The 26811-nt window shown below is 31.0% G+C and overlaps 5 protein-coding genes across 9 annotated transcripts in view; 2 read left to right on the top strand and 3 right to left on the bottom strand.

The window, feature by feature from the left end:
• Window positions 1–451, bottom strand: part of LOC122505373 (mitogen-activated protein kinase-binding protein 1) — a 33015-nt gene extending 32564 nt beyond the window's left edge. For 2 of the 4 annotated variants that reach the window (XM_043616923.1, XM_043616925.1), the window contains exon 1: window positions 183–451. The gene's annotated coding sequence lies outside the window, so the exon portion shown is untranslated. The remainder of the gene's footprint in view (window positions 1–182) is intronic. The other 2 variants (XM_043616927.1, XM_043616928.1) reach the window with 1 other exon arrangement.
• Window positions 452–3488: 3037 nt separating this feature from the next.
• LOC122505374 (protein VAC14 homolog) lies at window positions 3489–8203 on the bottom strand. The gene is made up of 7 exons (XM_043616929.1): window positions 7965–8203; window positions 5934–6315; window positions 5230–5815; window positions 4562–5136; window positions 4364–4482; window positions 4177–4256; window positions 3489–4098 (listed from the first exon to the last, which is right to left on the bottom strand). The coding sequence occupies exons 1-7, from the start codon at window positions 8066–8068 to the stop codon at window positions 3782–3784; spliced, it is 2163 nt and encodes a 720-aa protein (XP_043472864.1). The 5' UTR covers window positions 8069–8203; the 3' UTR covers window positions 3489–3781.
• A 242-nt stretch (window positions 8204–8445) lies between these two features.
• Window positions 8446–15531, top strand: LOC122505375 (methylosome subunit pICln). Of its 2 annotated transcripts, none has more exons than XM_043616930.1 (6): window positions 8446–8607; window positions 11385–11511; window positions 11717–11862; window positions 11963–12157; window positions 12244–12327; window positions 14135–15531. In XM_043616930.1, the coding sequence occupies exons 2-6, from the start codon at window positions 11393–11395 to the stop codon at window positions 14224–14226; spliced, it is 636 nt and encodes a 211-aa protein (XP_043472865.1). In that variant the 5' UTR covers window positions 8446–8607; window positions 11385–11392; the 3' UTR covers window positions 14227–15531. The 2 variants fall into 2 exon arrangements, with proteins under 2 accessions (XP_043472865.1, XP_043472866.1); XM_043616931.1 differs by having other exon boundaries at window positions 8451–8607; window positions 11984–12157.
• A 756-nt stretch (window positions 15532–16287) lies between these two features.
• On the bottom strand, window positions 16288–21320 carry LOC122505371 (regulator of nonsense transcripts 2). The gene is made up of 5 exons (XM_043616919.1): window positions 21215–21320; window positions 20907–20999; window positions 20189–20758; window positions 18259–19827; window positions 16288–18175 (listed from the first exon to the last, which is right to left on the bottom strand). The coding sequence occupies exons 3-5, from the start codon at window positions 20674–20676 to the stop codon at window positions 16804–16806; spliced, it is 3429 nt and encodes a 1142-aa protein (XP_043472854.1). The 5' UTR covers window positions 20677–20758; window positions 20907–20999; window positions 21215–21320; the 3' UTR covers window positions 16288–16803.
• A 2609-nt stretch (window positions 21321–23929) lies between these two features.
• On the top strand, window positions 23930–26792 carry LOC122505342 (poly [ADP-ribose] polymerase tankyrase-2-like). Its single transcript, XM_043616863.1, has 2 exons — window positions 23930–24807; window positions 26780–26792. Exons 1-2 carry the CDS (start codon window positions 23930–23932, stop codon window positions 26790–26792), a joined length of 891 nt encoding a protein of 296 aa, XP_043472798.1.
• Window positions 26793–26811: the final 19 nt, after the last annotated feature.

The following is a 26811-nucleotide window of genomic DNA, read 5'->3' as shown; positions in this document are numbered from 1 at the left end:
CTAAGTGCTTGCAAATGTAAAAAAAGAATAAAACAAACTGATTCTACTTGTTAAAAGTTGCGATGTACGTTTTGCAAAAATTGAGTTATGAATATGATACGTGAAACAATATAGGTATGTAAATTGGTTCTAAAACATTATGACACTTTGAAGGGCTTGATAGGAAAATAAAGATCAAGTACCTTAATGGAAGCAAAAAAGAAATCGAACACCGTTAAATATAGGTTATACACTACACGAACTGCATAATTCACTTTTAATAATGCGTTAGAACTACAAAATATACACGCGTGATAACACCAGAAAACAGTTTAAAACTGCCTGTCTGTAAGTGTAAAAAAATAAAACAAATTGATTTCACCGATTACACTGTTTCCAGTGTTTACACGGCTTAAAAACTAGAAAAAACTAGGGTTGAGACTAGATGCAATATTGAAAATGCACGATCCAATAAAAAAAAGGTCTAACCATCGAGTCACACCATGGAAGTTGAGTTGAGTGAAATCCAGCGCACCTGTAATCTTGAAATGTTACCTCGTCGGTGTTATTCAAATGTTTAATAAATAATATTTACAAGTAAATTTCATTAGCTTGTGTCTTTAATTGTTTATGTTTATTTTTCTACGGAGGAATAAAACATGCTTTATTTAAACAATTTCATAATTGTTTGAATTGATTTAATTGCAGAATTAGGCTGTGTTCATATGCTTGCGTTCTGTGTTAATAATAAGGGAGCATTTACACCTTCGGTAAAAATTTCCCGAACGGAAAATTTTTCATTGGAATAAGAGAGACAGACTGTGTATCTGACTCTCTTACTCCAATGCAAATTTTCCTTTCTAGACAATTTTTACAAATGGTGTAAACGCTCCATGAGTGTGACAAGAATAGAAGTATATAAGAACGTAAAGGTGCTGGCACAACTCTGCAACGTGCAACCTGTCTGTCGGTTGTCATGGTAACTTTTCAGAGTAAGGGTGCCGTCACATGGCACAGTTTTGTGTTGCGTTTTGTAACTAGGCCATGAGTGTGAGAGAGATACAGATATATGTTTGCTCTATTTGCACTCATGGCCTAGTTACAAAACGCAACGCAAAACGCTCCCATGGTAGCGTTTTGCGTTTTGCGTATCTCTCTCACACTCATTGCCTAGTTACAAAACGCAACGCAAAACGCTATCATGGGACTCCAGCCTAAGAGAGAAAGTGCATTGAATTTTAATTCATTTTTTAAAAACTTATTGATCAATTTTAATGGTTCTAGTGGCATTTTATTTGTCTTGATATTAAGTATAACCGACATTATTTTCAAATAAAAATATTTAATTTTTGAATAATTCAATTTAGAAATTAGTCACAGGTAAAAGACATAGAATCCTAAAATTTAATGAAGAAAAAAATTTCTTTCTTAAAATTGTTTTCAATTTATTTACATTTTCTTGATTACATTATAATTTTCATTTTAAATTATACTCAATTATATATTTAATACTGCAATAAAAATATTTGTTTACACGACTTTCATCAATTTCATTTGCTTACGCAAATATTCCAATAACTATAAAATGAAATTTTTTATTCCTAATTATTTGGTAACTAGTTGCATAAAAATAATTTTTAAACACTAAAGTTTGTACCTCTTACCCTCTTTCTTAAAAAGGTAGAAACAATAATATAAAATCTCAAGACATTTGCTTTTCTGGCCAAAAACGAAAGTAATTTAAAATTTAATGTGGCATTTAAATAATTTTTTTTTAAATTTTACTGTAATCATTTTGTATATACGACCTCTATTTACTGGAATGTCATTTTATTCATTCAAATGATACATGATCTAGAATTTTAAAAATCAAGCTTTGTATTTCGCGATTATTTTATAAAGAACATAATGCAAGTACTTTGTCATTATTTTTCCTTAAGAACGTTCGATAGTCTCTGAAATTTGTAGGTTATGTGCGACTTACAGTTATCGCCCAAAAAAAACGGCACTGCCTGTTTGAAATGACGTGAAATTAGTAAACAACCGTTTTCGAACGAGTTTTTCTTTGCACACAGGCACTTTTTACAAAATCTGACAACGTACATTTGTCACAAATGTTTTTAATTGTCTGAATTCAAAAGATTTTGTTAATCCATGCAGAAACGCGGTTGCAGGATTGGAATTACAAAAGTAATGTAATGACAGGCGGCAAGACGTATGTTACAGCCATTTTGCCAGTAGAGGGCAGAAGCATGCAGGGAGCGTAAAGGCTCAGCTGTCAAAATGATTCACATTACATTGCTATGGTAATTCCAATCCTGCAACTGCGTTTCTGAATGGATTAACAAAATCTTTTGAATTCAGGTAATTAAAAACATTTGTGACAAATGTACGTTGTCATATTTTGTAAAAAGTGCCTGTGAACAGAGAAAAATTTGTTAGAAAATGAATGTTTACCAATTTCACGTCATTTAAACTGGTCAGTGCCGTATTTGTTGGGTGATAACTGTTAGTCGCACATTATCGAGAAATTTAAGAGACCATCGAACACCGTTAAAAAGAAAAACATTCAATGCGTAATGTGGTCACTGTACGAACGGCAAAATTTCATTACGCACTGAAGTTTACTTATTTACTCATTGAAAAGTAAATATTTTGGCATGACAATATTTTACACGCTCTTAAAAAATTATCGCTTTTTGTGTGTAAAATTCAATTTTAAAGATTAGTGTTGCAAAAATACGTTTATCATTATGTATTTATGAATAAATATCCAAATCGTAGTAATAAACTTTTCTAGTTGGAGGGTCCCAGTAAAAAAAAACTAATTCAAATGAATTGAAACGAATTAACATTTTTGGTAGGCTCCAATTCGTATTTGTCACAAAGCGGGATTCACTCAAGCTCTTTGTATATTCAATTGAATTTAATTCAATATGTACCAATTTGTCCAAACGAATTCGCATTCGAAAGAAATGGCCAAGGAATGCATTGAATTCGTGCTAACGAATTGAAAAAAATTAAAGGCTCAAAACTTGTCCAGTGAATTGGTACGGATAGAAGGTTCGGAAGTTCAATACAGTTTCACGAATTCAGGAAAATTGCATCATGGCTCCAATTCGTATTTGTCACAAAGCGGGATTCACGAAAGCTCTTTGTGAATTCTTTTTAATTCATTTCAATTAGTTTTCGTTTACTGGGGTGTGTTGTAACAAAGCTACTGTATTCGTATCATAGCAACAGTTGCTATGGAAATTGTAACCATGGCAACGGTTGCTAAGGAAACGGTATAACCATAGTTACGGTTACCATAATTTCTGCTTGTTTTTAGATAACTTTTGCATGACATTTAATGTTATAATTTCTTTTTTATCCCACATGCACAAAAAATGGTGCTTTTAGATAGCTGACAACAGGGAGTAAAGTCATTCATTTGTTCGACTGTATGAAAATGGCGGCCATTTTCTCCATTGGGCAAAAATATGCAATTGAATCAGTATAAGAAATTCTTACTTGAATAAATCTTATTATAATTATAAACAATTTTTTATCAGTAATGTTGCATTAATATTACTCATTTATTATGTAGCTCCAAAAGTTGAAGTGTCGTTTTAATAACTACGGCTTTGTCACAACTTATCCCTTAGCTATTTATAAAAAACACATTTCCCAGAGAAATTTCAAGTTTTCTAAACAATAGCAAATAATAATGAAATTAGTTATGTTATTCCGCTGAAGTCCCCTACTCACAGAGGGACAAGGAAGAAAACAAAGAATTAGTTCTAGTTTTCTTCAATGTAAATTATAATATATCTGTAAAAGTAGATTCCCTGTCCGTCAGCATATTAATTTTTAACTTGTGCTTTTGTTCTTTATGCCTTTCTTGAACTCCAATGAAGTGGTTTAATAGTCTCTTAAAATCAATATTGTGTTTATTAAAATCTTCTCCTCGTAAAACGTTCTTTGTCCTAGATACAGGATTGAAGCTTGGAGGGATTGCCGCTAATCGTCGATGCAATGTATCAAACGCCTCGCTTTGTGGAAGTATCATTAAAAGTCCATACAGAGCATGCACCAAGGATTCGTTTCTCTCTCTTTCTAGTAATTCTAGTCGGACATCTGACAATTTTTAAGAATTGTTAATCACATTGCAATTAGTCTAAGTTAAATTATTATGACTTAGATATTTATACTTACATGTAAATATTGGGGATTCGATAAGTTGCACCAATTTGTCAATTTCGGTTAAAAACTCCACAGTTACTTCAATGTTCCCACTGTATAACTAAGTTAAGGTCATTATAATTTATGAAGGTTTTTTTCATATGTATTAAAACCTTAAATACTAGTGTAAAAGTATTGCTACAAACTTAAGAAAGGATACAATGCTTTGACTAGTTCACAAGCATGGCTGTAATTTTGCGTTAAAAGGCAGAGAGACACAGTTGCTACTGGATTGTGACTCCAGGATTCATACAGACAGATGAATAATTTGCAGCTTTCCTGAAAAGTTATAAATAAAAGAACAAAAAGTTCAAAAAGATAATTTCGTTATTACTTTTAGGAAAGCCAATTATTTTACCTCTGAATCTAAATCCTTTAATTTGTTTCGTAATTCAAATAGTTCGGAACTAGTCAAAAGAATAACATTTAACGTTTGAATCATCAGGCCAGCAAACCTCAAGTTCTGTTCCTCCAACAAAATCTCTGCCACAGTTTTATAAATATTTTCCGCACTCAGTAATACACATAATTCTCTTATTATAAAAGCACCCCTTTCTTCCAGAAGATGTCTGTCAGTTGAAAATAATCTTAATAAATTAATAATAAACTTTGGAAAATACTTATTTTGTACAGATGAATCTGACTTTCCAGTTGTCGATTCAGGATATTTCGAACCAATTATTTCGGCTAAAACTACTAAATTCTGTTGCACCACTTCGTCTGAACTGTCACTCAAGGTGCGCATTAAAACAGGAAACAGATCATCTAAATGGTGGAACATTTTATCAGAAATATTCGTAAATAAGTGATGTATCCATTTTAAAACAGCTACTTTCGTTTGAACTGATGTGTGCATCAGGTGCTTGGTAAGAACTTCCACGACACTTGACAGTTTTAAACTGTCAATTAGATGACGATTTTGGGTTTTGTCACCTGTAAAAATATTATAGAAATGTTTAATGCTAGAAACGAAGTTTTTGGATTTTCAAATGGAGCACAGATTGTAAAGTGTACTGATTAATTCACCTGAAACGTTTTCTTCTTTCGCATGTTCACTCAAGTGAAGTGATCTAGTCGACACATCAACAGACTCAATAGTTATTAATTTCATAAGATTAACATTAACTTGCGTGGCTGTTTCTTTAATGTTCTTCCTCGTGTCAACGTCGTAGGCTAAACATGGCAAAACTGCTGTCAATATTCCAGAAACATGAGGCAACATTAAAGGACCAGATAAATTGACAAACTCTTTTATCCACGTAATTGCTGTCAACTGTAAAAGGTCATCTGTACTTTGTGCGTGAGTGATGAGAATATTTATCATGCCAGAAAAATCTACTCGCGATGAATTGGATTTAATTGTCCGTAAAAATTCCCCAAGAACCGTATCGGTGATTTTTTTTATTTCAGGCGCTGGATCTTCAAGTATTTTAAACAAACCATCAAGAATTTCTGGCAGAAAGATAATGAAATCTATTTCAGGCACTGCGTCCAAAACCGACACCCAGGAAATGACAAATTGTCTACCGAAAGGACTTTTCGTGTAAATACGTTCACGCAGCGAAGGCATAAATCCAACCAAGTCAAACATTCCACTTTCAGTTACAATGTCCTAAACAATATAATTACTTAAAAATTGTCTCTAATTCTTTAAATTGTGTGATATTCAATGTTAAAAATTAAAATTAAACTCGGATACCTTTGCCAAAATAAGGAATAAGTTTTAATACCTTCATTAATCTATCTAAAAGTTCAGTGGCATTTTTAATAGTTTGTTCGGAATCGCATGCCAGTTTGCTAAGTGCAGCAAAAATATCTGTGAATTGTGGTAAAACGGCTCCTCTTGCAACTTTGACAACATTGTAAAGACTTTCGCAAGCATAGTATCGAACTCTAAGATCGGGATCACAGAAACATGCAAGAATTGGATGAATCAGGTCCTCTGTGTATTGGCCGGCATCTTTACCGAGACCGACAGCTATGGCTGCAAGTCCAATCAAACCTCCTTTTCGACCGTGAGGATTTTGAGAGGTTGCAAAATCTTGACCTAATACTTTTAACAGGCGTTTTATTTGTGACGTATTATTGTGGGCAGAAAATTCTTTTACCATCCTAAAAAGATAAGATGAAAAATAATTAATTCTACATTAAGTTTTTCAATCTACGCGTGGACTACATCAACTAAATTTTCCGAACTCTGTCTTCCTACATTGAAAGATATCTGGTCCTAAATATTATTTAAATATTAAATGTACTTCGTATGCTCTTTGTCATGAGTTTTGTTGCGTATTCTCTGTTTTTACAAAATAATTAATTTTGACTTTCATAACTAATTAGTCATTTTTTTAGTATAAATATATGATAATCAGTTATTTAGCTTTAATTATAAAAAACTAGTGTATAAAAGTACCTTAGGTCTCTAAAAAACTACATCTTTTTTAAATCAATATCTAGCAATATTTAAAGTTTTATCAAAAACTGTCTGTTATTTCTATTTGCGAGAGAACCTCCTTATTTTCATTTTCCGCCGTATTGAATCCATTTTGATTTTCAAAAATCTGATATTTATCGAATTTTTTAATCATCTGTCAACGTCGATGCGATTTTTCCATTGCTTTGTTCCGTCAGCAGAAAACGTAAACCGAGTGCAGAAAAACGTGAGAGTGAGAGAGGCACTGATATCAGCCTTTCTCTCTTGCACTCATTATTTTCTGCTTTTTTTAAGGTGCTTCTATACCTCCGGTGGATTGGTCAAGCAATCGGCTTGATGAATTTTCACGGTCGGAAAATGTACTTTCATGGCGGGTATTTTTGAATAAGTAAATGTTGAAAAGGTTTTTACTTGAAAATTTATTTAAAAAAATGATTTTATCATAGAAATTTTTTTGAAAGTAATGTTAAAAAACATGTTTTATTTCAAAAGTTATCAAATTTTAATTCAAAATGTTTTAATTTTCCAAAGAAGTGTAAAAAGCCTAATGTTTTTGAAATGCTAGTACAGACGGTACAGACTGTTTGTTATGAATGTACATAACCTAGCGTTGTGTTGTCGTGCTTGTGATATTATTATATTCTAAATTTAATGATTTTATTATTATTATATTAAATAATAATGAACAGACAACACAACGCTAGGTTATGTACATTCATAACAAACAGTCTGTACCGTCTGTACTAGCATTTCAAAAACATTAGGCTTTTTACACTTCTTTGGAAAATTAAAACATTTTGAATTAAAATTTGATAACTTTTGAAATAAAACATGTTTTTTAACATTACTTTCAAAAAAATTTCTATGATAAAATCATTTTTTTAAATAAATTTTCAAGTAAAAACCTTTTCAACATTTACTTATTCAAAAATACCCGCCATGAAAGTACATTTTCCGACCGTGAAAATTCATCAAGCCGATTGCTTGACCAATCCACCGGAGGGCGGAGGTATAGAAGCACCTTTACGCTTTCTACTCATGACTGTACCCTGACATCCCCTTAATTATGGGACTGAAAGAGTTTATATTTCATCAAGGTTGGATACACTGAACTTTCTGATCTGTAAACAACTTCACTCCTTCCAGTTTGCTCTTTTAGAAAGCAATAATTAAAAGAAAAAATTTGTGAACAATTAAATAAATATAATTTTTAATATCACTTTTGCCAACAAATCTATTTTCTACTTTTCTCAAAAAACTCGCATTAGAATTAAAAACATGTAAAACTTTTGTATTTTACAGATTATAGATATATGACATATAACCTTACTTTTCTATCTCCAGAGCAGCAGCTTTTCTTTTCTCATATAATTTGTCACTGAGAGATCGGACACAAGCTGCACTCAACGGTGCATAGTCTCTTTCAGTTGTCATTGTACTTTTTAACTTTTATATTCAAACAATATTGCTGATTAATTATAACAAAATAATTGTTGACATATACACCTTCCCACGGCGGGGAAGTTCAGAACAACCAAAATAAAATTGCGTTCACACGTTCTTTTTGGTTCTTCTCCTCTTGTTCAGGTTACAGTTTCACTTCCGTCGAAATTAACCGGAATGCCGCAACGTTTTTCACATTGCGTATTTTGTAATTGATCCATAAAAATTTTTGCGGAAATTTTACATTTCGGATGCTCTACTTTAATTGAGAAGTGGATTTTAATCACTGTGATAGTTGATAGAGTTTACCTTCTTCTTTCCTTTACATCGTGCCAACGTTCGAGTTTCTCCTCCTGTCACTAGTCTTTAGTCTACTTGAAATAAAATATACATATAACAGTGCGCAGCTTGATTCTTTTAGGATTTTTTAAACTCATTATCATTAAAATTGTTAACAGTGGTGTTGTGCTGTGATTTATTAAAGAGAGGAGTCATTTAATCAACAAGAGTTAACAGTGATTTTGAGTGATGTAAAGTAATCCGCAATAATAATACATTTAACACACTTATTGGAGGCTTGTCAAGTAATCTGTTTATGAAAATTTCCAATACAATTAATATCGGTCTATAATTCTTCTACAATTGTTAGTAATTCTGAAAGTGCCAAAAAGTAAATGTAACTTATAATTTAAAGTGTTATTTGACTATTGCTTTCTTGTACAGAAAATGATATTTCTCGACGAGTGTCATGTCCCTCCAATAAGTGGTTGTAGTTTTACCGAAAGTAGAACCTAAGATCTTTTCGTTTCTCATATTGTTAAATAAAAATTAACTCTTTTTAACTTTATATAATCAAGTCGTCCCTAAGCGAATTTAATTTTACAACATTATTTTATACACACTTATATGAACTTTAATTGAAACAGTGACTATAAATTTTCATTTTGTTCGATATTTAAAATATTTAATTGTTTGAACTGCATTTGTATTTAATATTCACTTGAAAAATATGATTGGTGATTTGTTGAAATGGGTTAGGTCAACTGAGACTAATTTCCGGGAAATTGAAAATGAACTTTTATTAGGTACTTGTAAACAAATAGCTTTCTGTCAATGTCGACTTATCCTGCTATTTTAATGTTCGAGGTATTGCAGATAACTATCCATTAGTTTTAATAGTAAAAAAGGTTTTACACATTTATCAATTCCATTCATAATTCAAGTAATTGATTCATTCATAATAGTTTAAATCGTTTAAATAAAATGTGTCATAAATTTCTTGTGTTTTGACATGTAAAAGCGCGCGAGAAGTTTATATAAAAAATTAAAAAAAAATCTTTAGTTTGATATCAAAGTTTTAATAATTTACTCAAATATCAAAATTTTCACTTTATTCAATAAATAATTGTTTTCTTGGAAAGTAACAAAAAATTGTTTTACATTTCTGTTTTGCAGTAAGAGTAAAAATAAAATAAAAATAACAATAATTTTCATAGGTGTTCTGAAAAATTAGGCCTATACAAAAAAACCTGTTTTCACTAAAAGCCGAGTTTTGTACAAGTAACTATATATTTTTTAAATACCGGTTATTTGGTTTTTGATATACTTTTTTTTAATTCATTAAATAATTTAATTGAGTTTATCGATTTCTCCCAGTCAAGTTTTTGCAAATTGAAAATTATGCATAAATAAAAATAAGAACTTTTTTTAAAATTTTGACAGTACTTGTTTGCCTTTCCACCCGGTTGAAAATTCATGTACATGAACATCTGCGTTTTTTTGTGCATGTACCATGTACATGTTTATGTGTGCAAAATTTTGAACTCATAAATCATATACATGAACATGAATAGGATCACGTATATGTTCATTCGTCAGGAATCTTCTTTATTGAAAATTTGTAGAAATTACATATAAACTTATAATCTTAAATACTTCGCAGGTTCTAGTTTTTACTTTTTGTTTTACTTAAACATCAATGTAAAAGGGGAATTTACATATTGTTAAATTAACATGTGACTGAACGGTACAAGAAGTCTTGACATGGTACATGCGCCAAAAACATGCGCATGTCATGCATAAGATCATGCGCATACTCATGTACATGAATTTTCAACCGGGCAACAAGAATAACAGTATAAAAACAAAAAAATTGAATCTACGGTTAATGAACATCAAACTACACTTAATTATTCTTTCAATGTCGATGAAGTTAAAATTGTAGATTTAGAATAAAATTATTAAAAACGATTAATTTCTGAAATGCTACATACAAAATTTAACGATTATATACTTATCAATAAGAAAGAAGATATATAATTTCTAAGTAATACCTATTTTCCTCTATTAAGAAGACTGAAAGAATAATTTTATTTCTATTATTTTGGTTTAACTTATTCGTTTTAATTTTATTCTATTCGAGACGCGTTGCAAATGTAACAAATGATTTATTTAAATAATAATAATAATTTAATTTAATAATAATAATAATAATAATAATAATAATTTAATTTATTTTAATAATAATTTTTTTTAAATTACCAGGTAGATATTAATTTTGTTTTATTTATTTGTTTTTGTAAAAATTATAACTTTATTTTATTTGAAATTTAATAATTGTTAAAAAATACTTCATTGTTTAATAAAGTTACCTGATGATGGTGTCAAACCAAGACACCAACACATTTTTATATTTTCAATATTTCGTAAGACATTTTTAAATTTAAGTAAATAATGTTATGTAGCTTGTTGTTTAATTTTGATTAAAATGGTTGGTAATTGTCGTTTGACGTAAGCAATTTTTTCCTCATATATAGCAGGAACATGTCCTTAAGTATCAAAATTCTAATTTTTAGAAAATTTAGTCCACAAGAGGCAAATATTTCTAAATCGATGCTTTGTATGAGTATCCTCATGCAAAGCTCTAGCTAAGCATCGATTACAAAAATTTGTCTACTGACTTAGAGCCTCGATTAAAAGTTAATCAATGATTAAAGCCAGTTTAACTGCTCACGATTAGTTGGTTAAGGATTTAATCATAGGTTAACCGACCCTTACTGTGTGATGTAAATAACTATTAATAATTATAGAGGTATACATACATAATGTGTATAATAAATTATCAATATTTATTACTTTACTCATCAGTTTCTTTATTTTTAGAGAATTTTTTAGAATATTCAGAGATTTGATGACCTATACTCAATGTATAGTTGGATATTTAAGCAGTAATCTTAATTAAGTGCATGTTAATAATTTATTTAAGATATCATTCATATATAAGAGAAGAATGTAATTGATATTGCAGATAGAAGAATGGTGGTGCTTAGTAATTTTTTGGCTCCAGAGGAGGGAGTGCGACACGAAGAAGAGCACACAACTCTATACATTAATGACAGAGAGGTTGGAAAAGGGACTCTTTACATCACTGAAAGGTGTGTTCAACAAAAGCTTTTATTAATTCTCTAAATAGTAATTAAGAAGGACTTGAGTTGAACAAGATTTACCCAATTAATTTTCAAGTCTTCAACAAGCTTTCATTCCAAAAATGGATGTTTTCGTTTAAAATAGTCGCGAAATATTTCAAGACTGGTTAAAGTAAAGCTGGCAAAGCAACTAAAATAAATAATTAATTGACAGCGTTCTTTCCTGGATCAAAAATGATACACGGCAGGGATTCTCCTTGGAGTATCCTCACATCTCCCTTCATGCGATTTCACGGGACGACACGGTTCATCCTCGACAGTGTCTATATGTGATGGTAGATGCCAAAGTAGATCTTCCAGGTAATTCTTCGTTATTATTTCATTATTATTTCAACATTTTGCAGAGATTTGTAAAATAAAAAATAACTTGTTTCTCTAAACGAATTTTCGTAACAAAAAGAATGTGAATTTTCTCAATCAGACGAGGCCCAAACCCCTGAAAGCAACTCAGATGACGACGACGACGATGATTCAGATGGACCCATGACAGAAATGAGGTTTGCACCTGACAATACAAATAATCTAGACGCTATGTTCCAAGCAATGAGCCAATGCCAGTCACTTCATCGAGATCCACAAGACAGTTGTTCAGATGGTAAATTTTCAATTCAAAACTAAGCCTATTACAATTAAAATATTTATGTTTGAATAGAAAATTTTAATGAATTAATTTTTGCTTAGCCGAAGAAGATATTTACGAGGATGCAGAAGAAGATGAATTTGAATATTGTGCTGGCGATGCACCTCCATACATTTTATCTGCAGGTAATGTTGAATTTATATATTGTTGAGTTTATATTGTCCTTTATTATAAATACTTAATACATTATAATAATCGTATGTTCCTTTCCGTTAGCAAATTATCTGCATTCATTTGTTTGTTTTGAAAATTAAATTTTGTGGGTTAAGTATTGGCATTTTTTATTTTTTAATGTCAAACTTTTTAATGTGGAAAATACTTTACTTATTAAATTGTCTCGACTCTTTGGTAAAAAATCTAAAATTATCGAAAATTATCAAAAATTTAAAAATCCGAATTTCTTAAAATTCAACATTTTTTCCTCTCTTTTATGGGATTTAGCTTCATTATTTTTGTGCTTTTAGAAAATACTTTACTTATTTAATAGTCTCGACTCTTTGGTAAAAAATCTAAAATTATCAAAAATTCGAAAAAATTCAAAAATCCAAATTTCTTAAAATTCAACATTTTTTCCTCTCTTTTATGGGATTTAGCTTCATTATTTTTGTGCTTTTGGAAAATACTTTACTTATTTCATAGTCTCGACTCTTTGGTAAAAAATCTAAAATTATTAAAAATTCGAAAGAATTCAAAAATCCGATTTTCTTAAAATTCAACATTTTTTCTTCTCTTTCATGGGATAAAGCTTCATTATTTTTGTGCTTTTGGAAAATACTTTATTATTTCATAGTCTCGACTCTTTGGTAAAAAATCTAAAATTATCAAAAATTTGAAAAAATTCAAAAATCCAAATTTCTTAAAATTCAACATTTTTTCTTCTCTTTCATGGGATTTAGCTTTATTATTTTTGTGCTTTTGGAAAATACTTTACTTTTTAAATTGTCTCGACTCTTTGGTAAAAAATCAAAAATTATTAAAAATTATCAAAAATCCGAAAAATCGAATTGCTTAAAATTCAACATTTTTTTTTGTCTTTTATGCCATTTAGCTTTATTATTATTTAAATTTTTATTCAAGAGAAAAAATGAAAAACTGAAAAAATTTAGAAACTTTTAAAAATTCCAGGCCTTTTCCATGATTTCCCTGATTTCCAGAAGCCTTTTAAAAATTCCATACCATTTCCATGATTTCCAGATTCTGTAGGAACCCTGCTTTTGTCTGACTTTCTTCTAAATTATCGAATTCAGTGATTTCTGGGGTGAATTTGGTTAAGTTGTAAAATGATTAATTTCTATTTGAATTCGTTTTTTTTGAATGTAGAAAATCTGATGTTAATTTAATTCTTTTTTCGTTATGCACGGCAAAAAATATTTAGCTGGATGAACTACAGATTTCACTTTAGTAGCGAAATTTTTCAGTGCTTCAATTAATACTTTCGTTATTCTAGAGAAACTTATCGCTATTTCAAGTAAAACTTTTTTCATTGTGTAATAATTATTATTTCTTTGAAAAGTATTTAATTTAAAATGGCTTTATAAAATAAGCAATGCAAAAGATGACCCAGATACTAATTGTAATTGTTCTAGCCATAGTTTAAGTCTAGTAATGTAAATTCTATTTAAATTGAGACCATTGAGTGAAATTATTTAAATTTTAGTTAGTTAAATCTCTTTGTTAGGTTATAATAATTATTTCTTTAAAATTTTTTAATTGTTTAAAATAAGCAGCCCCATATAACATTCCCGCGCGCTTGCGCGCGGATAGTTTGGCTAGTGTATTAATAAACAAATGTTCGGGATTTTTTTTTAAATAAAATTTTCTCCCACCCCTTTAGAGCTAGGTCCAAATTTTTTTTTTAAATTTGCAGAAAAACATTATATCTAATACCTTTTTTTTCTGTAATAGTATACTCACTTCTGACTAAATTTGCAGAAACGGTTGGAGAGAATCACAATGGAGTCGAAGCAGAAGAAGCTATGGACGTTGAAGCAGGTCAATTTGAAGATGCAGAAGAAGGTCTTTAAAAACTGAAGTGCAAGCACAACAGTTGATGATTTTTGCATTTTGTTGGAGTAGGTTTATTTATTTTAACACAAATACCAAACTCATTTCTTTGCAAATAATAATCTCTTCACTGGAAACGTGGTACAATATATAGAACACTCCACACATTTCAAAAACACGAAACTTTATTTATATTAATTTTGTACGTGCTTATTTTTAGGTAAAAAAAAGAATAAATAATTTTGCACCGTCCAACGGTGTTGTTTAGTTATTTCCGTTGAGAAACTCGATGCACTAAACAAAAAAAAAGAACTGATCAAAAAGATTCTGGGAAATTTTCTATATGTATTTAAGAACCCCCAGGCAAGATAGTTTTTAAAAATACTCATTATATCACAATAATCATAACGCATTTATCTATATTAATCAATCACTGGCTTTTTCAAAATGAACTTCATTTTTGAGATAAAAGAGAAAAAAACTATGTTTGAACAAGACACAAAATTTTTTAGATTTTTATATGTATTGTAAACAACTCTTTTTATGAATAATTTACACCGCGCAATGCTTAGTTAATAGTTTCGAATGAACGTGATATTGATACACAGTCTCATCTCTGAAAATAGAATTAATTTCCTTTTTGTACGATTGTTCTCTGTAATTTATCAAATATTTACATGGAATATTTTAAGGCAAAATGCGATTGTTTCGTTTTCGAATATACTTTAATTGTCTACTATGAAATAGTTTACAAATTCAGTATAATTGATATTTCAAACTACAACTTTTGCTCAATACACTTTTTGTTAATAAATTATTATCTTTTGCATTCTACGTAATTCACGGCGAAAGACGTGTTTAGTTGATATTAATGGGATTCAAGTTAAGCTAGTTTTCTTTTTTCCCTCCAACTTTCAAATTGTAGGTTTTATTATAACTAGTTTCAATTTTCAAAGTTAGAATAAATTACGGTTGATGTAATCACAAATTTTAGTCTTCTTAGGTTTTGAATAAAATTTTGGTTTCTTTAACCAAACTTTAAAGTTTCTGTTAAATATTGTTTATAGTTTTTAATATTTAAAGTTTTCTATTTAAAATTAGAGTTTCTGTTAGAGTAACCAGAATTTTCAAAGCAAGGGAAATATGTTAAGTGTAGCTTAACTTTAACTCGTGTTAGGTTCATTCCTTTTTTTAAAAAAAAGTGTATCATTCAACATTTAATGCTTGAAAAATAAAGAAAAATGATCATATCTTCTGCGAAATTTCAATTACTTCTAGTTAGACAATGTAACAGCGCTTAAATAAATTACGACATTTTAACAGTTTTTCCTTTCTATGAATTTTTTATACACCTCTCTATCTTAGCTTCTTGTTACCAAAACTTGCAGTGCAAACTTGATGCTTGATCGCTTATTTATATTTTTTCAACGATTCGGTTTAGTAAAATATAAAAATACATTTATAAAAATTCTTTAAGTTTTTATAGTAATTTTTTGAGAGGAATTCAATAGTCATAAAATAATTTTTCATTTCATAAAATTTTTAAAAAATTGAAAGAATTTGAAATTTTGTAAGATTTTATACTTTAAGGAATTTTATTTATTTATCTTCAAAAATTATTTATAAATATATAATTTTATTTTTTAAAATACATTATTTTATGAATTTACAAAAATTATTCGATTTAAATCATTCAATTCTCGTAGTTAAATTCTAATAGAAATTGATTTAAAAAAATTTATTGAAATTTTAAAGCATTGTAATAGGAATTCTAAAAAAAATTACAGTTGCAATTTTTAGAAATAGTTAAATTTCAAAAGGTTCTTCGTTGAAATTATTTGAAGTTTTAATTTCTGTGGAAAAATAAATATAGAAATAAGTTTCTAAATTTTTGTTTAACAAAAAATATTGATGTTTTAAATAATTTAATTTAGAAATTCCGAAAAAATGTAAAAAGAAACTATTCGTAATCAGCAGCTCCAAAACCTTGAGGTTAACTTTTTTCATTTTTAAAACTAATTTTTGATCCTTGAAATAATGGATACATTTCACAGGTCGGAAATTTATTAACAAAACTTTTATCGAGGTCTTAAAAAATTTTTATTTTCAAGCAAGTTTATAAAATTAAACTTTGTACGTACACCCAATGAATATAAAAGGCGCACTGCATTTTATTTTATTTCCTAAATGGTTTCAATAAAAATTGAAAAAATTGTAATAGACTTTTTTCACTTAACTTCCTTTCTCACGTTGTGTCACCATTTTAGCTCTTTGGAGTCTAAGCTGCTTCAGGTGAAGAAACAATGTAAATTAATTTTATTCCATCAAAATATAAAGTTTCTAAAATATTACCCTTTCAATATACATCTGATTATACAAAAATTATTCTGAAAATATACAAACATAATACTCTGAATTTAAAGGCAATTTAAAAAAAAATTTCGCTCCTTTAACAAAATTTTATCAGAATAGATATTTACATTATCACAAGTTTGTCATACATAACAAGTAAATAAGATAACAACGTAAAGTTAGTTCTAATTACTCTCCTAGATAGAATTAATTCTACGATTGGGTTTTTTTAAATTATTCCCAATTCAGCGGATTTTCTTGGGTCCGAAAATAAGATCTGCATCGGGAGCTCCTTTCGGATGGTTGTACTTCTGCCGCCTTTCTCTGTTCAAGTTGACAGTGACTGGTCGAGTTCCTTGATTAATAGTCTCTTGATAGTCTTCCTCCTCTTGCCGTTCGGTGATATTGAGGGTTAATCTCTTCACTCGTTCCTTTTCTTCCTTTTGTTCTTGCTCCCGATTTCGTAAGTTCATTGCTAGCTCGGAAGAAACGGGCACTGCTAGATTTTTATACTGCTGCTTGTTTCCTTTTCTCAACATGAGAACAAAGTCAACAGTCGTGTTGTCCGTGGGAACTTCTTGTAGTTGTTCGTAGGTTTTCTTTGTGCTTCGAACGTGAAGAGGAACGGAAATATCAACTTGCTGTGGTTTCACCGAGTCCCGCATTCTGTCTTGAATATTGTCGGACACCATTTTGTCGAGGGCTGACAGGAAGTCGTCATCCTCTGGACAACTGACTCTTTTGGGTCCTGACGGAAGGGCCGCGTTCAATTCCGAGGAATCCATCATGGCCACGTCGTTGCACCCCTCGGACAGACTCTGATCGCCTTGGGTGTTTTCTTGAGTTCCCAAGTTCTCGTCTCTCTCGGCGTCGACGTCCCACTCGTCGTCCGACTGACCTTCGGAGTAGTCCTCAGACTCCTCGAAGTGCAGCTCGACCATTCCTTTCGCATCGCCGCTGCCGTTCCTCGGAGCAGGCGATGCTTCCTCATCAGCCTCGGGAATCACTCCCATCTCGGTTTGTCCATACTGCTGGTCTCTTTTTATAGACGCGACGAGGGAAGGGTACAAAGTATTCCGAAGTTCCTCAATAGCGACTTGAGCTTCTTTGTAGCTTTCGAACAGCTGCATTTTCGGCCTCAACATGGCGAGAGTGTCGCGAAACATGTAATCGATGTCGACTGGGAAGGGATTCTCGGCATTCCACATGGGATCTGTGCGCTTGAACCAGTAGTAGTTTTGGAAGAAAATCAGGAAATAGTCGAGTTTCTTTTTACTGGAGCCGCCACTGAAGTACTGCCCACAAGTCTCGAGGAGAGTGCAGACAAGTCTGATGCGGAACAGATGCTCAGGAGGGTCGAGAATGCTTGGGGCGCCTTGCTCCAAGCTGACTCCGAAAGTTATGAGAAGATAGAGAGTTCTGAATATGTCGCCGCTCTCCACCATTCGATAGTTGTAGAGTTCTCCGAGATATTTGACCATGGCGACGCGACGCTGGTTAAATTTGGGAAGATTCACTTCCATGCACACTCTAATGTCCTCCAACACTCCGTCGACGACGTAGGGTCCAACAGCTTCGTAGTGGGCCACAAGTCCTGCTAGCAGACTTCCCACGCATCTAAGCAATCAAACAGTATTTCGATATAATTGAGTTTTAGATTTACGCTGAAACAGACCGTAATGTAAAAATAAAATTAATACCTTATATTCAAGTACTTGACGTTGTAGGCAGCAGTTAAACATTTGACAGCATAGGAAGATATCCCATCATTCTCCCAGTCCAGTTTCCTCATCCATTTGAGAACTTTATCAGTATTGGTTTTCGATAAATCTTGATACAAGAGTTTCCTGATAAATTCGTGGATCGGAGGTCTTTCCTTTTTCGTGATGCCACCGGTGGATTCAGGAGGATTCACGAAATAATAGGCATTTTCAATAATAGTCACGTACCTAGAATCAAGAGCAGTTACAGCCTTCTTTCTCATCATTTGCTCCAAATAAATTTTCGTCCTCTGATGCGAGTCTGCCGAGCAAAAGAGAAACTTCCCGCAAGTTTCCAATAAATTACAAGCCATTTCAATATGATGATGTGTGAAGTCGTGCAGCAAGACTTTTAAACAATACAAAGCCTCGATTTTCGAGTAGAGTTTGAATTTCACGAGTTCACCAATGTACCTAACAACCTTTATTTTAGATTCAATGTTAATTTGGTCCTTCTTGTGCACGTGATACTTAAAGTCGTGCTTCAGCATGAGACACAAGTCGTTGGCAACGTCCGGCATGACGGGGTAGAGAATGGCCGCGAGCCGCGAGTAGAACGGCAGTAAATCTAGACGAATACGCGAGACGCCGAAAAGGGCTTTAATCAACTTCTTCTTGTTGTGCTTGGTATTGAGATTCATGAGAAAGTCCACTGCGGCATTGTCAATCAGCTCCCGATTCACGCAGTTCGGAAGGTGAGTGAAAAAAGCGTCCAAGAGAATTTTGTTGCTAATGTTCGACGTCTGAGGTTCTTCGACTTCCTGCTCGGGTTCGTCCACTTTCTCGATTTCCTCCAACTCGTCGAATGTTAATTCCTCGTCTAGAGTCTCCTCAGTTATCGGTGGGTCTTGTTTGACGATTTCCTTCAAGTAGGAGCCAGGCAAGAAGACTGTCAAATCTGGCAAAACTTCGTAGAATCTTCTCGTTTCCTCGTCGCCCCACAAGTCTTCGATTATTGTACACTCGTCGCCTTCGACATTTGTCTTGAACGACTCCTCAGTTTCCATTTTGACTTCAATGTCCATGGGCAACTCCATCATTGGCTCGTCCAGTGTTTCTGAGAAACTTTGAACATTTGTTGAGATTCGCTCATAAGAAAGCTGGAGGGCCTCTAACTTTTCTTTCCTCTCGGTACTTAGCTCGCCCCTTGTTTGTAAAATTTTACGGTTTTGCCTCTCGAAGGCTTGTAAATCTTTGTGATCTTTGAGCAAATGTTTGCAGAGAGAGTTGTAGTAATCTCTTAATAGCAATTTTACGTTCTGTTGTTTGTCAGGGGAAAGTAGTTTACTTTTTGGTATGGAGACACTTAATTTTTCAGATAATATGCGAATCCTTTTAGGTACGAGTCCGGCGTAATCCTCTCCGCAGTGCCGACAGAAGCTGAGAATTATACTGACGTTGCTGTGCTCTTCTTTATCCATGTTAATCAGTACTGTTAAAACCGATCCCAATAGAGAGAGGCCCTGCTTATGTGTAAATATGCCAGCGTTAACGAGTTCAGCGTAAAACCTGAAAAAGGAGAAAATCTTATATATTTCTTTCGCATTAAGGACAATTTTGTTAAAATAATTAAAATTTGGTTAAATCTTTTAAAAATAATTGAATTTTTGAAAAATATAAAACAAATAATTTTGAAGAATTTAAAATTTAATTTAATTTTTAAATTGAAATTTCAATATAAATATAAAAAATATTTCTTCGAAATTCTAATAAGTTTACATAAAAAAATTTTTTTAAAAGCCTGCTTTTAAAAAAAGCTATCGACGATTTTACTAACTTGTAACACAAATAATTGAAATAAATTGAAATTAGTCAACTTTACTCCATTTTACCATAAATTTTGTATAATAAAATTAATTGTAAATCTTACCGGAGATCAACTCTCAGTTTGCTGGGATTAGAAATTTTGTCTCCTATCTTCAAGGACAAATTCTTCTGCCAATTCTCAAAGAGATGACTCGAGAATTCTGCGTAAGTTTGGTGCAAATAGCTGCAAACCTTGATAGCGGGTACAATGTCAGTCATTTTGAGTTTGGCCTCCACCAGAGCACTCGCAACCTCACTCACGTATTTCGTTAAATTTAAATTCGACATATCTTTGAGAACACTACTGAGCTGAGGAGCACTGAAATTCTTCAATTTCTTAACAAAAGTCGTATTTTTCTTTAAACTCGAGTCGAGAGTGGTGAAATATGATTCAGCTGGTCTCGTCACATTCATATTCGAGGATCGAATTTCCTCCTTGGCAGCAAGTCTCAATTCCGCCTCCTTCACATAATCCTGCAGAAATTGCTTATCCTCTTCGGTAATAATGTTCGGATCCGCACTGTCCTCTGCATTCACCTCAGTTTCAGACATTTTTGTCAAATTTTTCGTATTTTTCAGAGACGAGATAAATTTTGAGTTTTAATTCAAACTCTCAGAATTCTTCTTTTTGACACTGTGCAAACACAGCAGAAAATAAATACATTAGAATGCATCCAAATTTCTTATACAGAAATTAATATAATTAAAGAAATTATTAATGATAAAATTAATAGAAAATGTGAAAAAATGATTAAAAACAATTTTTATTTAAGTCTTCATACCTTGCGCGAATGAATACTATCAAAAGTATCAATAATTTAAATTATTTTAGTCCTTCCTGAATGTGATAATCTGACATACTTGATGGCATTTTTCTAAAAATATTATTAATTTAAATTAAATGTTGACATAATTTTTGTAGTTTTTTGCTTTTATTGTATAAAATTTAATTCACTAAATTTGACACTTTTAACAGATAGAAGCAAAATTTATGTATATATACACTTCGATTTGTTTTACTTAAATGATAAGTCGTAAAAAAATTAAGTTTACCATAAAACAAATACTAATTACAAATATAATAAATTACCACATTCAAAGTTATTGTTGACTACAACATTGACTGGATTTAACTTCTTTCACGGCATGATCATACCACGGTGGTATAAAGGTGATTTTACAATTGTTTTACAATTCATAAACCAACGCAATACGTTTATGGGGAGTCCACATATCGCCGTAGAAAGCAACGTTTTTTAAATCTTATGGTGCGTTCACATCGTTTACATGCTAGATTTTCCGAAGTTAAAGGCGCTTGCACACTTCGAAAATTTTGGGCGAGCAGCGAATTTTCATGGCCTTGAAACTCATATTACTAAATATGATTGGCTCTACAAAAAGCTGCGTGAAAATGTACTTTGTCAGAGCCAATCATATTTAGTAAAGGTGCTTCTATACCTCCGGTGGATTGGTCAAGCAATCGGCTCGATGAATTTTCACGGTCGGAAAATGTACTTTCATGGCGGGTATTTTTGAATAAGTAAATGTTGAAAAGGTTTTTACTTGAAAATTTATTTTAAAAAATGATTTTATCATAGAAATTTTTTTGAAATTTATGTTAAAAAACATGTTTTATTTTAAAAGTTATCAAATTTTAATTCAAAATGTTTTAATTTTCCAAAGAAGTGTAAAAAGCCTAATGTTTTTGAAATGCTAGTACAGACGGTACAGACTGTTTGTTATGAATGTACATAACCTAGCGTTGTGTTGTCGTGCTTGTGATATTATATTCTAAATTTAATGATTTTATTATTATTATATTAAATAATAATGAACAGACAACACAACGCTAGGTTATGTACATTCATAACAAACAGTCTGTACCGTCTGTACTAGCATTTCAAAAACATTAGGCTTTTTACACTTCTTTGGAAAATTAAAACATTTTGAATTAAAATTTGATAACTTTTAAAATAAAACATGTTTTTTAACATAAATTTCAAAAGAATTTCTATGATAAAATCATTTTTTTAAATAAATTTTCAAGTAAAAACCTTTTCAACATTTACTTATTCAAAAATACCCGCCATGAAAGTACATTTTCCGACCGTGAAAATTCATCGAGCCGATTGCTTGACCAATCCACCGGAGGTATAGAAGCACCTTAATGTGCATTTCAAGGCCGTGAAAATTCGCTGCTCGCCTAAAAATTTGGAAGTGTGCAAGCGCCTTTAGCTTTGATGGAGCATAGAGTAGGGATATAAAACTTAAGGCCTAAGCACAACTACTTCGAGATCGCAAAGCATCAGTTAGAAAAGGACAGATTTATATTTATGTCCTTTTCTATCTCATGAATCAAGTTCGCGAACCAATTGTGTGCGTTGGTTACGTTTATTACAAGTCTATACAGGCGAATTTTCTTTGTAGTATATTTGGAGGATGATAATTCGTTTTAGAAAGTCGAAATTTGCAAAACAATTGGGTATGTATGTATTGCAAAAATTATTCCTATTTAGAAAAGAAGTGTAATATAAAGTTAACTAAGAGAGTTGTGCAAGAAATTATATTTTATAGATTTTATAGCAGCACTAACTGGATTTCTATAAAGGCAATTTAGAATCAAATTCAACTTAAAATAAAGAAAGTTAAAAAGTATTTAATTTCTATAATATAATTGTGACGCGATCTGAAGAAAGGGACCTTAGAAGCAAAAAATTATAGGTTATGTTTGCAATTTTTTAAATGAAAATACAAAAAAAGGATCAACTGTCAATATAAATCATTAAAGTTTAAGTCTTCATTAAAACTAAAATATTTAATAAACACTGATTTTAATTCGAAATAAGTAAAAAGAAACTTTCAAACAAGAAAAAAGTAACTCTAACCCAACCTTAAAATGATTTGCTTCTAAGGTCCCTTTCTTCAGATCGCGTCACAATTATATAACCTTCAGTACACATTGTTATTTAAACAAAATTAATTTAATAATAATTTATTCCTAATTGGGGCACGAGGTCTTTTTTGCGAATTATTTTAAATGGTCAAGAAATTAAATATGCAGCCCAGTAAAATATATAGTACAAAGCTGCAGCACGCAATTCTTGACAAAATTAAAAAATACAAATTTTTTTCAATTTTTAAATGTACCTATAGTTTCTATTTGAACTAAAAGAGCCAAAAGAATTCGTTAAATTTTAGTTTCTTTCAATGTTTGAAAAGAAGTACTTTAACCTATTATAAAATTTGTTAAAAATAGTTCTTTTGCAACGTCTTTAGTTCAAATGGAAAAAGTATAAAAATTGGTGAAATTTGGTTGAAACTTATTGTTACTCGATGTTAAATTTCAAAACTTCAAAAAATCCATTTTTTAAATATCAAAAGCAGGACACCCCCTTAATTCAAGAGAAAATATTCAAACATTTTTGTTTTTTTTATTTGTTCCAGAAAATTGAATCTGCGGAAGAATATATATTATTTTGATCGAAATTGTAATTCATCAATTTTTCTGTTCATTATTATTTGTTTGTATTACGTATTGTAATTTTTTATCGGTGGGCGAAAAATATACGGAATGCAGTGGGAAAATTATTTCGGTAATGATGATAGTGATGAAGATGAGTCGGAGTGTGAGGCAGATAGTTATAGTGATGATGATAGTGATAAAGATGAGGATGAATTTGATCGTTACAATAGATTTTTAAATAACTGGTTAAATAGCTTAAATAGCAGAAATGAATTTAATTTAAAAGAAGGTGTACACATCAAAAAAATGCAGTCTGACTTAGTAGCAAAAGTTCACCTAAAAATGATTGATGTGCTGATAAAAAAATGTGCTTATTATAATGTCAAGGATGTTGATGTTGAAGTGGCTGAATTTCTGGCCAAGATGGATGTAGATGAAAGAAAGGCAGCTCTTAAAGTTGCGGTTCAAGACGGAAATTTAGAAATGGTCAAAATATTCATGTCGAATGGATTCGACAAGCTTGATGTTGAACATTATAGTTGTGAAACACCCTTAGGTGTCGCAGTAGTCCATGGACAGTTGGACATTTTGAAATATTTGCTTGAAAGTGGATTAAAGATAAAAGAAGATCTCATCAGTTTCTGTATAAATGATAAACATATAGATATTTTGGAATTTTTATTAGATTTCGGCATAAAAAAACATCGTATTAAAAATTCTTTACTTGATCACCCATTTTCATGTGGCCAATTGAAACTTTGGAGGTACGTATTAACCTGTAATTCCAAAATTGATGCTGTTTTAACGTCCAAGGAAACTGAACTTCATTCCGCTGTGCGTGCCAATCAAATTGAAAGTGTAAAAGAAATCCTGAACAAAGTAAATGTAAATCCTCTACCTCGAGAATTGGGACAGTTTGCAGTCTACATTGCCGTGGAAAATGGAAACGAGGAAATGCTGAAAACTCTCCTAGAAGCAGGTTGTTCGGTCGAGAGTTGTTTTAATGACAAATTAACTCCTCTTCATGTTGCAGCCACATTCGAACATACGCGTTTGGTGGAAATTCTTCTGAAATACGGTGCGCATGTTAATTCAGAAACAACAGGACACTTCGTTCCATTGGATTTTGCAGTAGCTATGGGACATTTTAATGTGATTAAATTACTCCTAGACTCTGGTGCCAATCCCATTAAAGACCAGGAAGATAATTCAATATTGGAGTATGTATTAAGGAACAGTGAAAAAAAATTAATTACACCTTCAATGTTTGAAAATATTTTAAAAATAACAGAGTTGTTATTAAGTGTCAAAGTTCTCAAAGATGTACACACATGCCATATTAATACATTATTATTCAATGCTTCCAATTTAAGAATTTCTGACAAAAATGACCAAATTTCCATCAGCAATATTGAAGAGGAGAAAAAGGGGGAATTTCGTCCTGAAATTGTGAGATGCTTGCTGAATTATTTAACGGAAGATGTACTTAAATTTGTTCTGAATTTTCAATTAAGTTTTAATAAGAATTCAAGTATGATTGACATTTTTATCGAATACTACAATTCTAAATTTATAGAAACAGAATATATTGGGTTAGGTAAGAATTGGAGTTGTTTTTTTGTAATCAATCAAGTAGAGGACGACAGTCGACTTTTCACCATAGCACTATCAAAAATCAATAGTTTTCACGCATTTGATTTTAAAAATACTGAAATATTGAAATGGATAATTGCACGTCTAGAGTTGCTACCATCTGGTTCCCAGAAACTAGTTGATCGTCTCCATTCTAGGGAAGATATATTAATGTTTAAAAAATTTCAAAATGAATGTCGACAACAGATAATAATTATGCAAGAAACCAAAGTTATCGATGACTTAAATATGACTTTTCACGATATTCTAGTAAAGTCTACTGATAAAATTGCGAACTGCATGAGAAATGAGAAGTTATTAAATACCATTGAATTGTCGTACGACAAATTTCCTGCGTATGCGAAATTTTTAACGTTGCGCATTGAACAAGCAAAGCGTAAAATTGATTTAATTGACATGTCTATGAATTGTTTGTTCAATTACATTAAGAGAAATTACAAAATTCAAATCTCAATTTTTGATTTAGGAGAAGTTTTAAAATTTCTTTCAATGAGTGATCTTCGAAAATTATCAACTGTATTTTCTAAATTATATTAACGCTATAAAAAGGAGTGATTATTAATGAACGATGAAAGATTATGTAAAATTTCAAAAATCTCACACTCGGAGTTTATATATTTTTTCTTTTAATTAGACTAAAATGTTAAACAAAATGCTTTTTTGTTATCAATTTGTTGCATTAACTGCAACAATATTTGTATTTTCTATTATATTTTTTGTACTTTATATTATATTTTTGTACCAACTATTATATTTGAAACATTAAATTTTTTTTTAGAATTAAACTTTTGAGAATATTTTTTTCTTAAATTAATTCGGGAAATTTTTTTTAAGTAAATTTAAAAAATTGGATGAGAAATTTGGGAAAGAGGGCAGATTTGTTGGCCTCAACTTGACTTTAAGGCACAAAAAGAGTCGATTAAAGATTAAAAAAAATCTCGAAAGAGTTATTTATTTTATTCAATGCTGTCACAAGAATTTTATTTTGTATTTTCCTGCCCTTTCACTGATTCCTAAATTCAATTATTCAAAATTTTAACAATTATGTTTACCCTACGTTCTCATAACAAAGATATATGTATATAGATGTATGCACCTTTATGTTTGCGGAAGTATAAAGGCACTTGCACACTTCCAAATTTTTGGGCGAGAGGCAAATTTCATGAAAATTTTAATAATTGACTCTACAAAAAGCTGTGTGAAAATAAACTTTTTTCAGAGCCAATCATATTTAGTAACGTGAATTTTCACGATCTTGAAGATGTCCGCTCGCCGAAAAATTTGTAAGTGTGCTAGCACCTTTAAGGGAGCATTTACACCTTCTGCCTTCTGTAAAAATTATCCAGAACGGAAAATTTACATTGGAGTAAATGAGACAGACTGTATATCTGTCTCTCTTACTCTAATGAGAAATTTTCTGAAACATACAGTCTGTCTCTCTTACTTCAATATAGATTTTCTATTCTGAACAATTAATTAATTAATAATAATAATGATTAATTTAATCATAGAGGTTAAAACATAATTTTGTAATTATAGTGACGTGAGTTAGAAGGCCAACGCAGAATAGA

Source organism: Leptopilina heterotoma, unplaced genomic scaffold (assembly GCF_015476425.1).
Source record: "Leptopilina heterotoma isolate Lh14 unplaced genomic scaffold, ASM1547642v1 Lhet_353, whole genome shotgun sequence".
In the NCBI taxonomy this organism is placed as follows: Eukaryota; Metazoa; Arthropoda; class Insecta; order Hymenoptera; family Figitidae; genus Leptopilina; species Leptopilina heterotoma.
The sequence above is the reverse complement of the archived record's forward strand: the minus strand, read 5'-3'. Positions and strand labels throughout refer to the sequence as shown.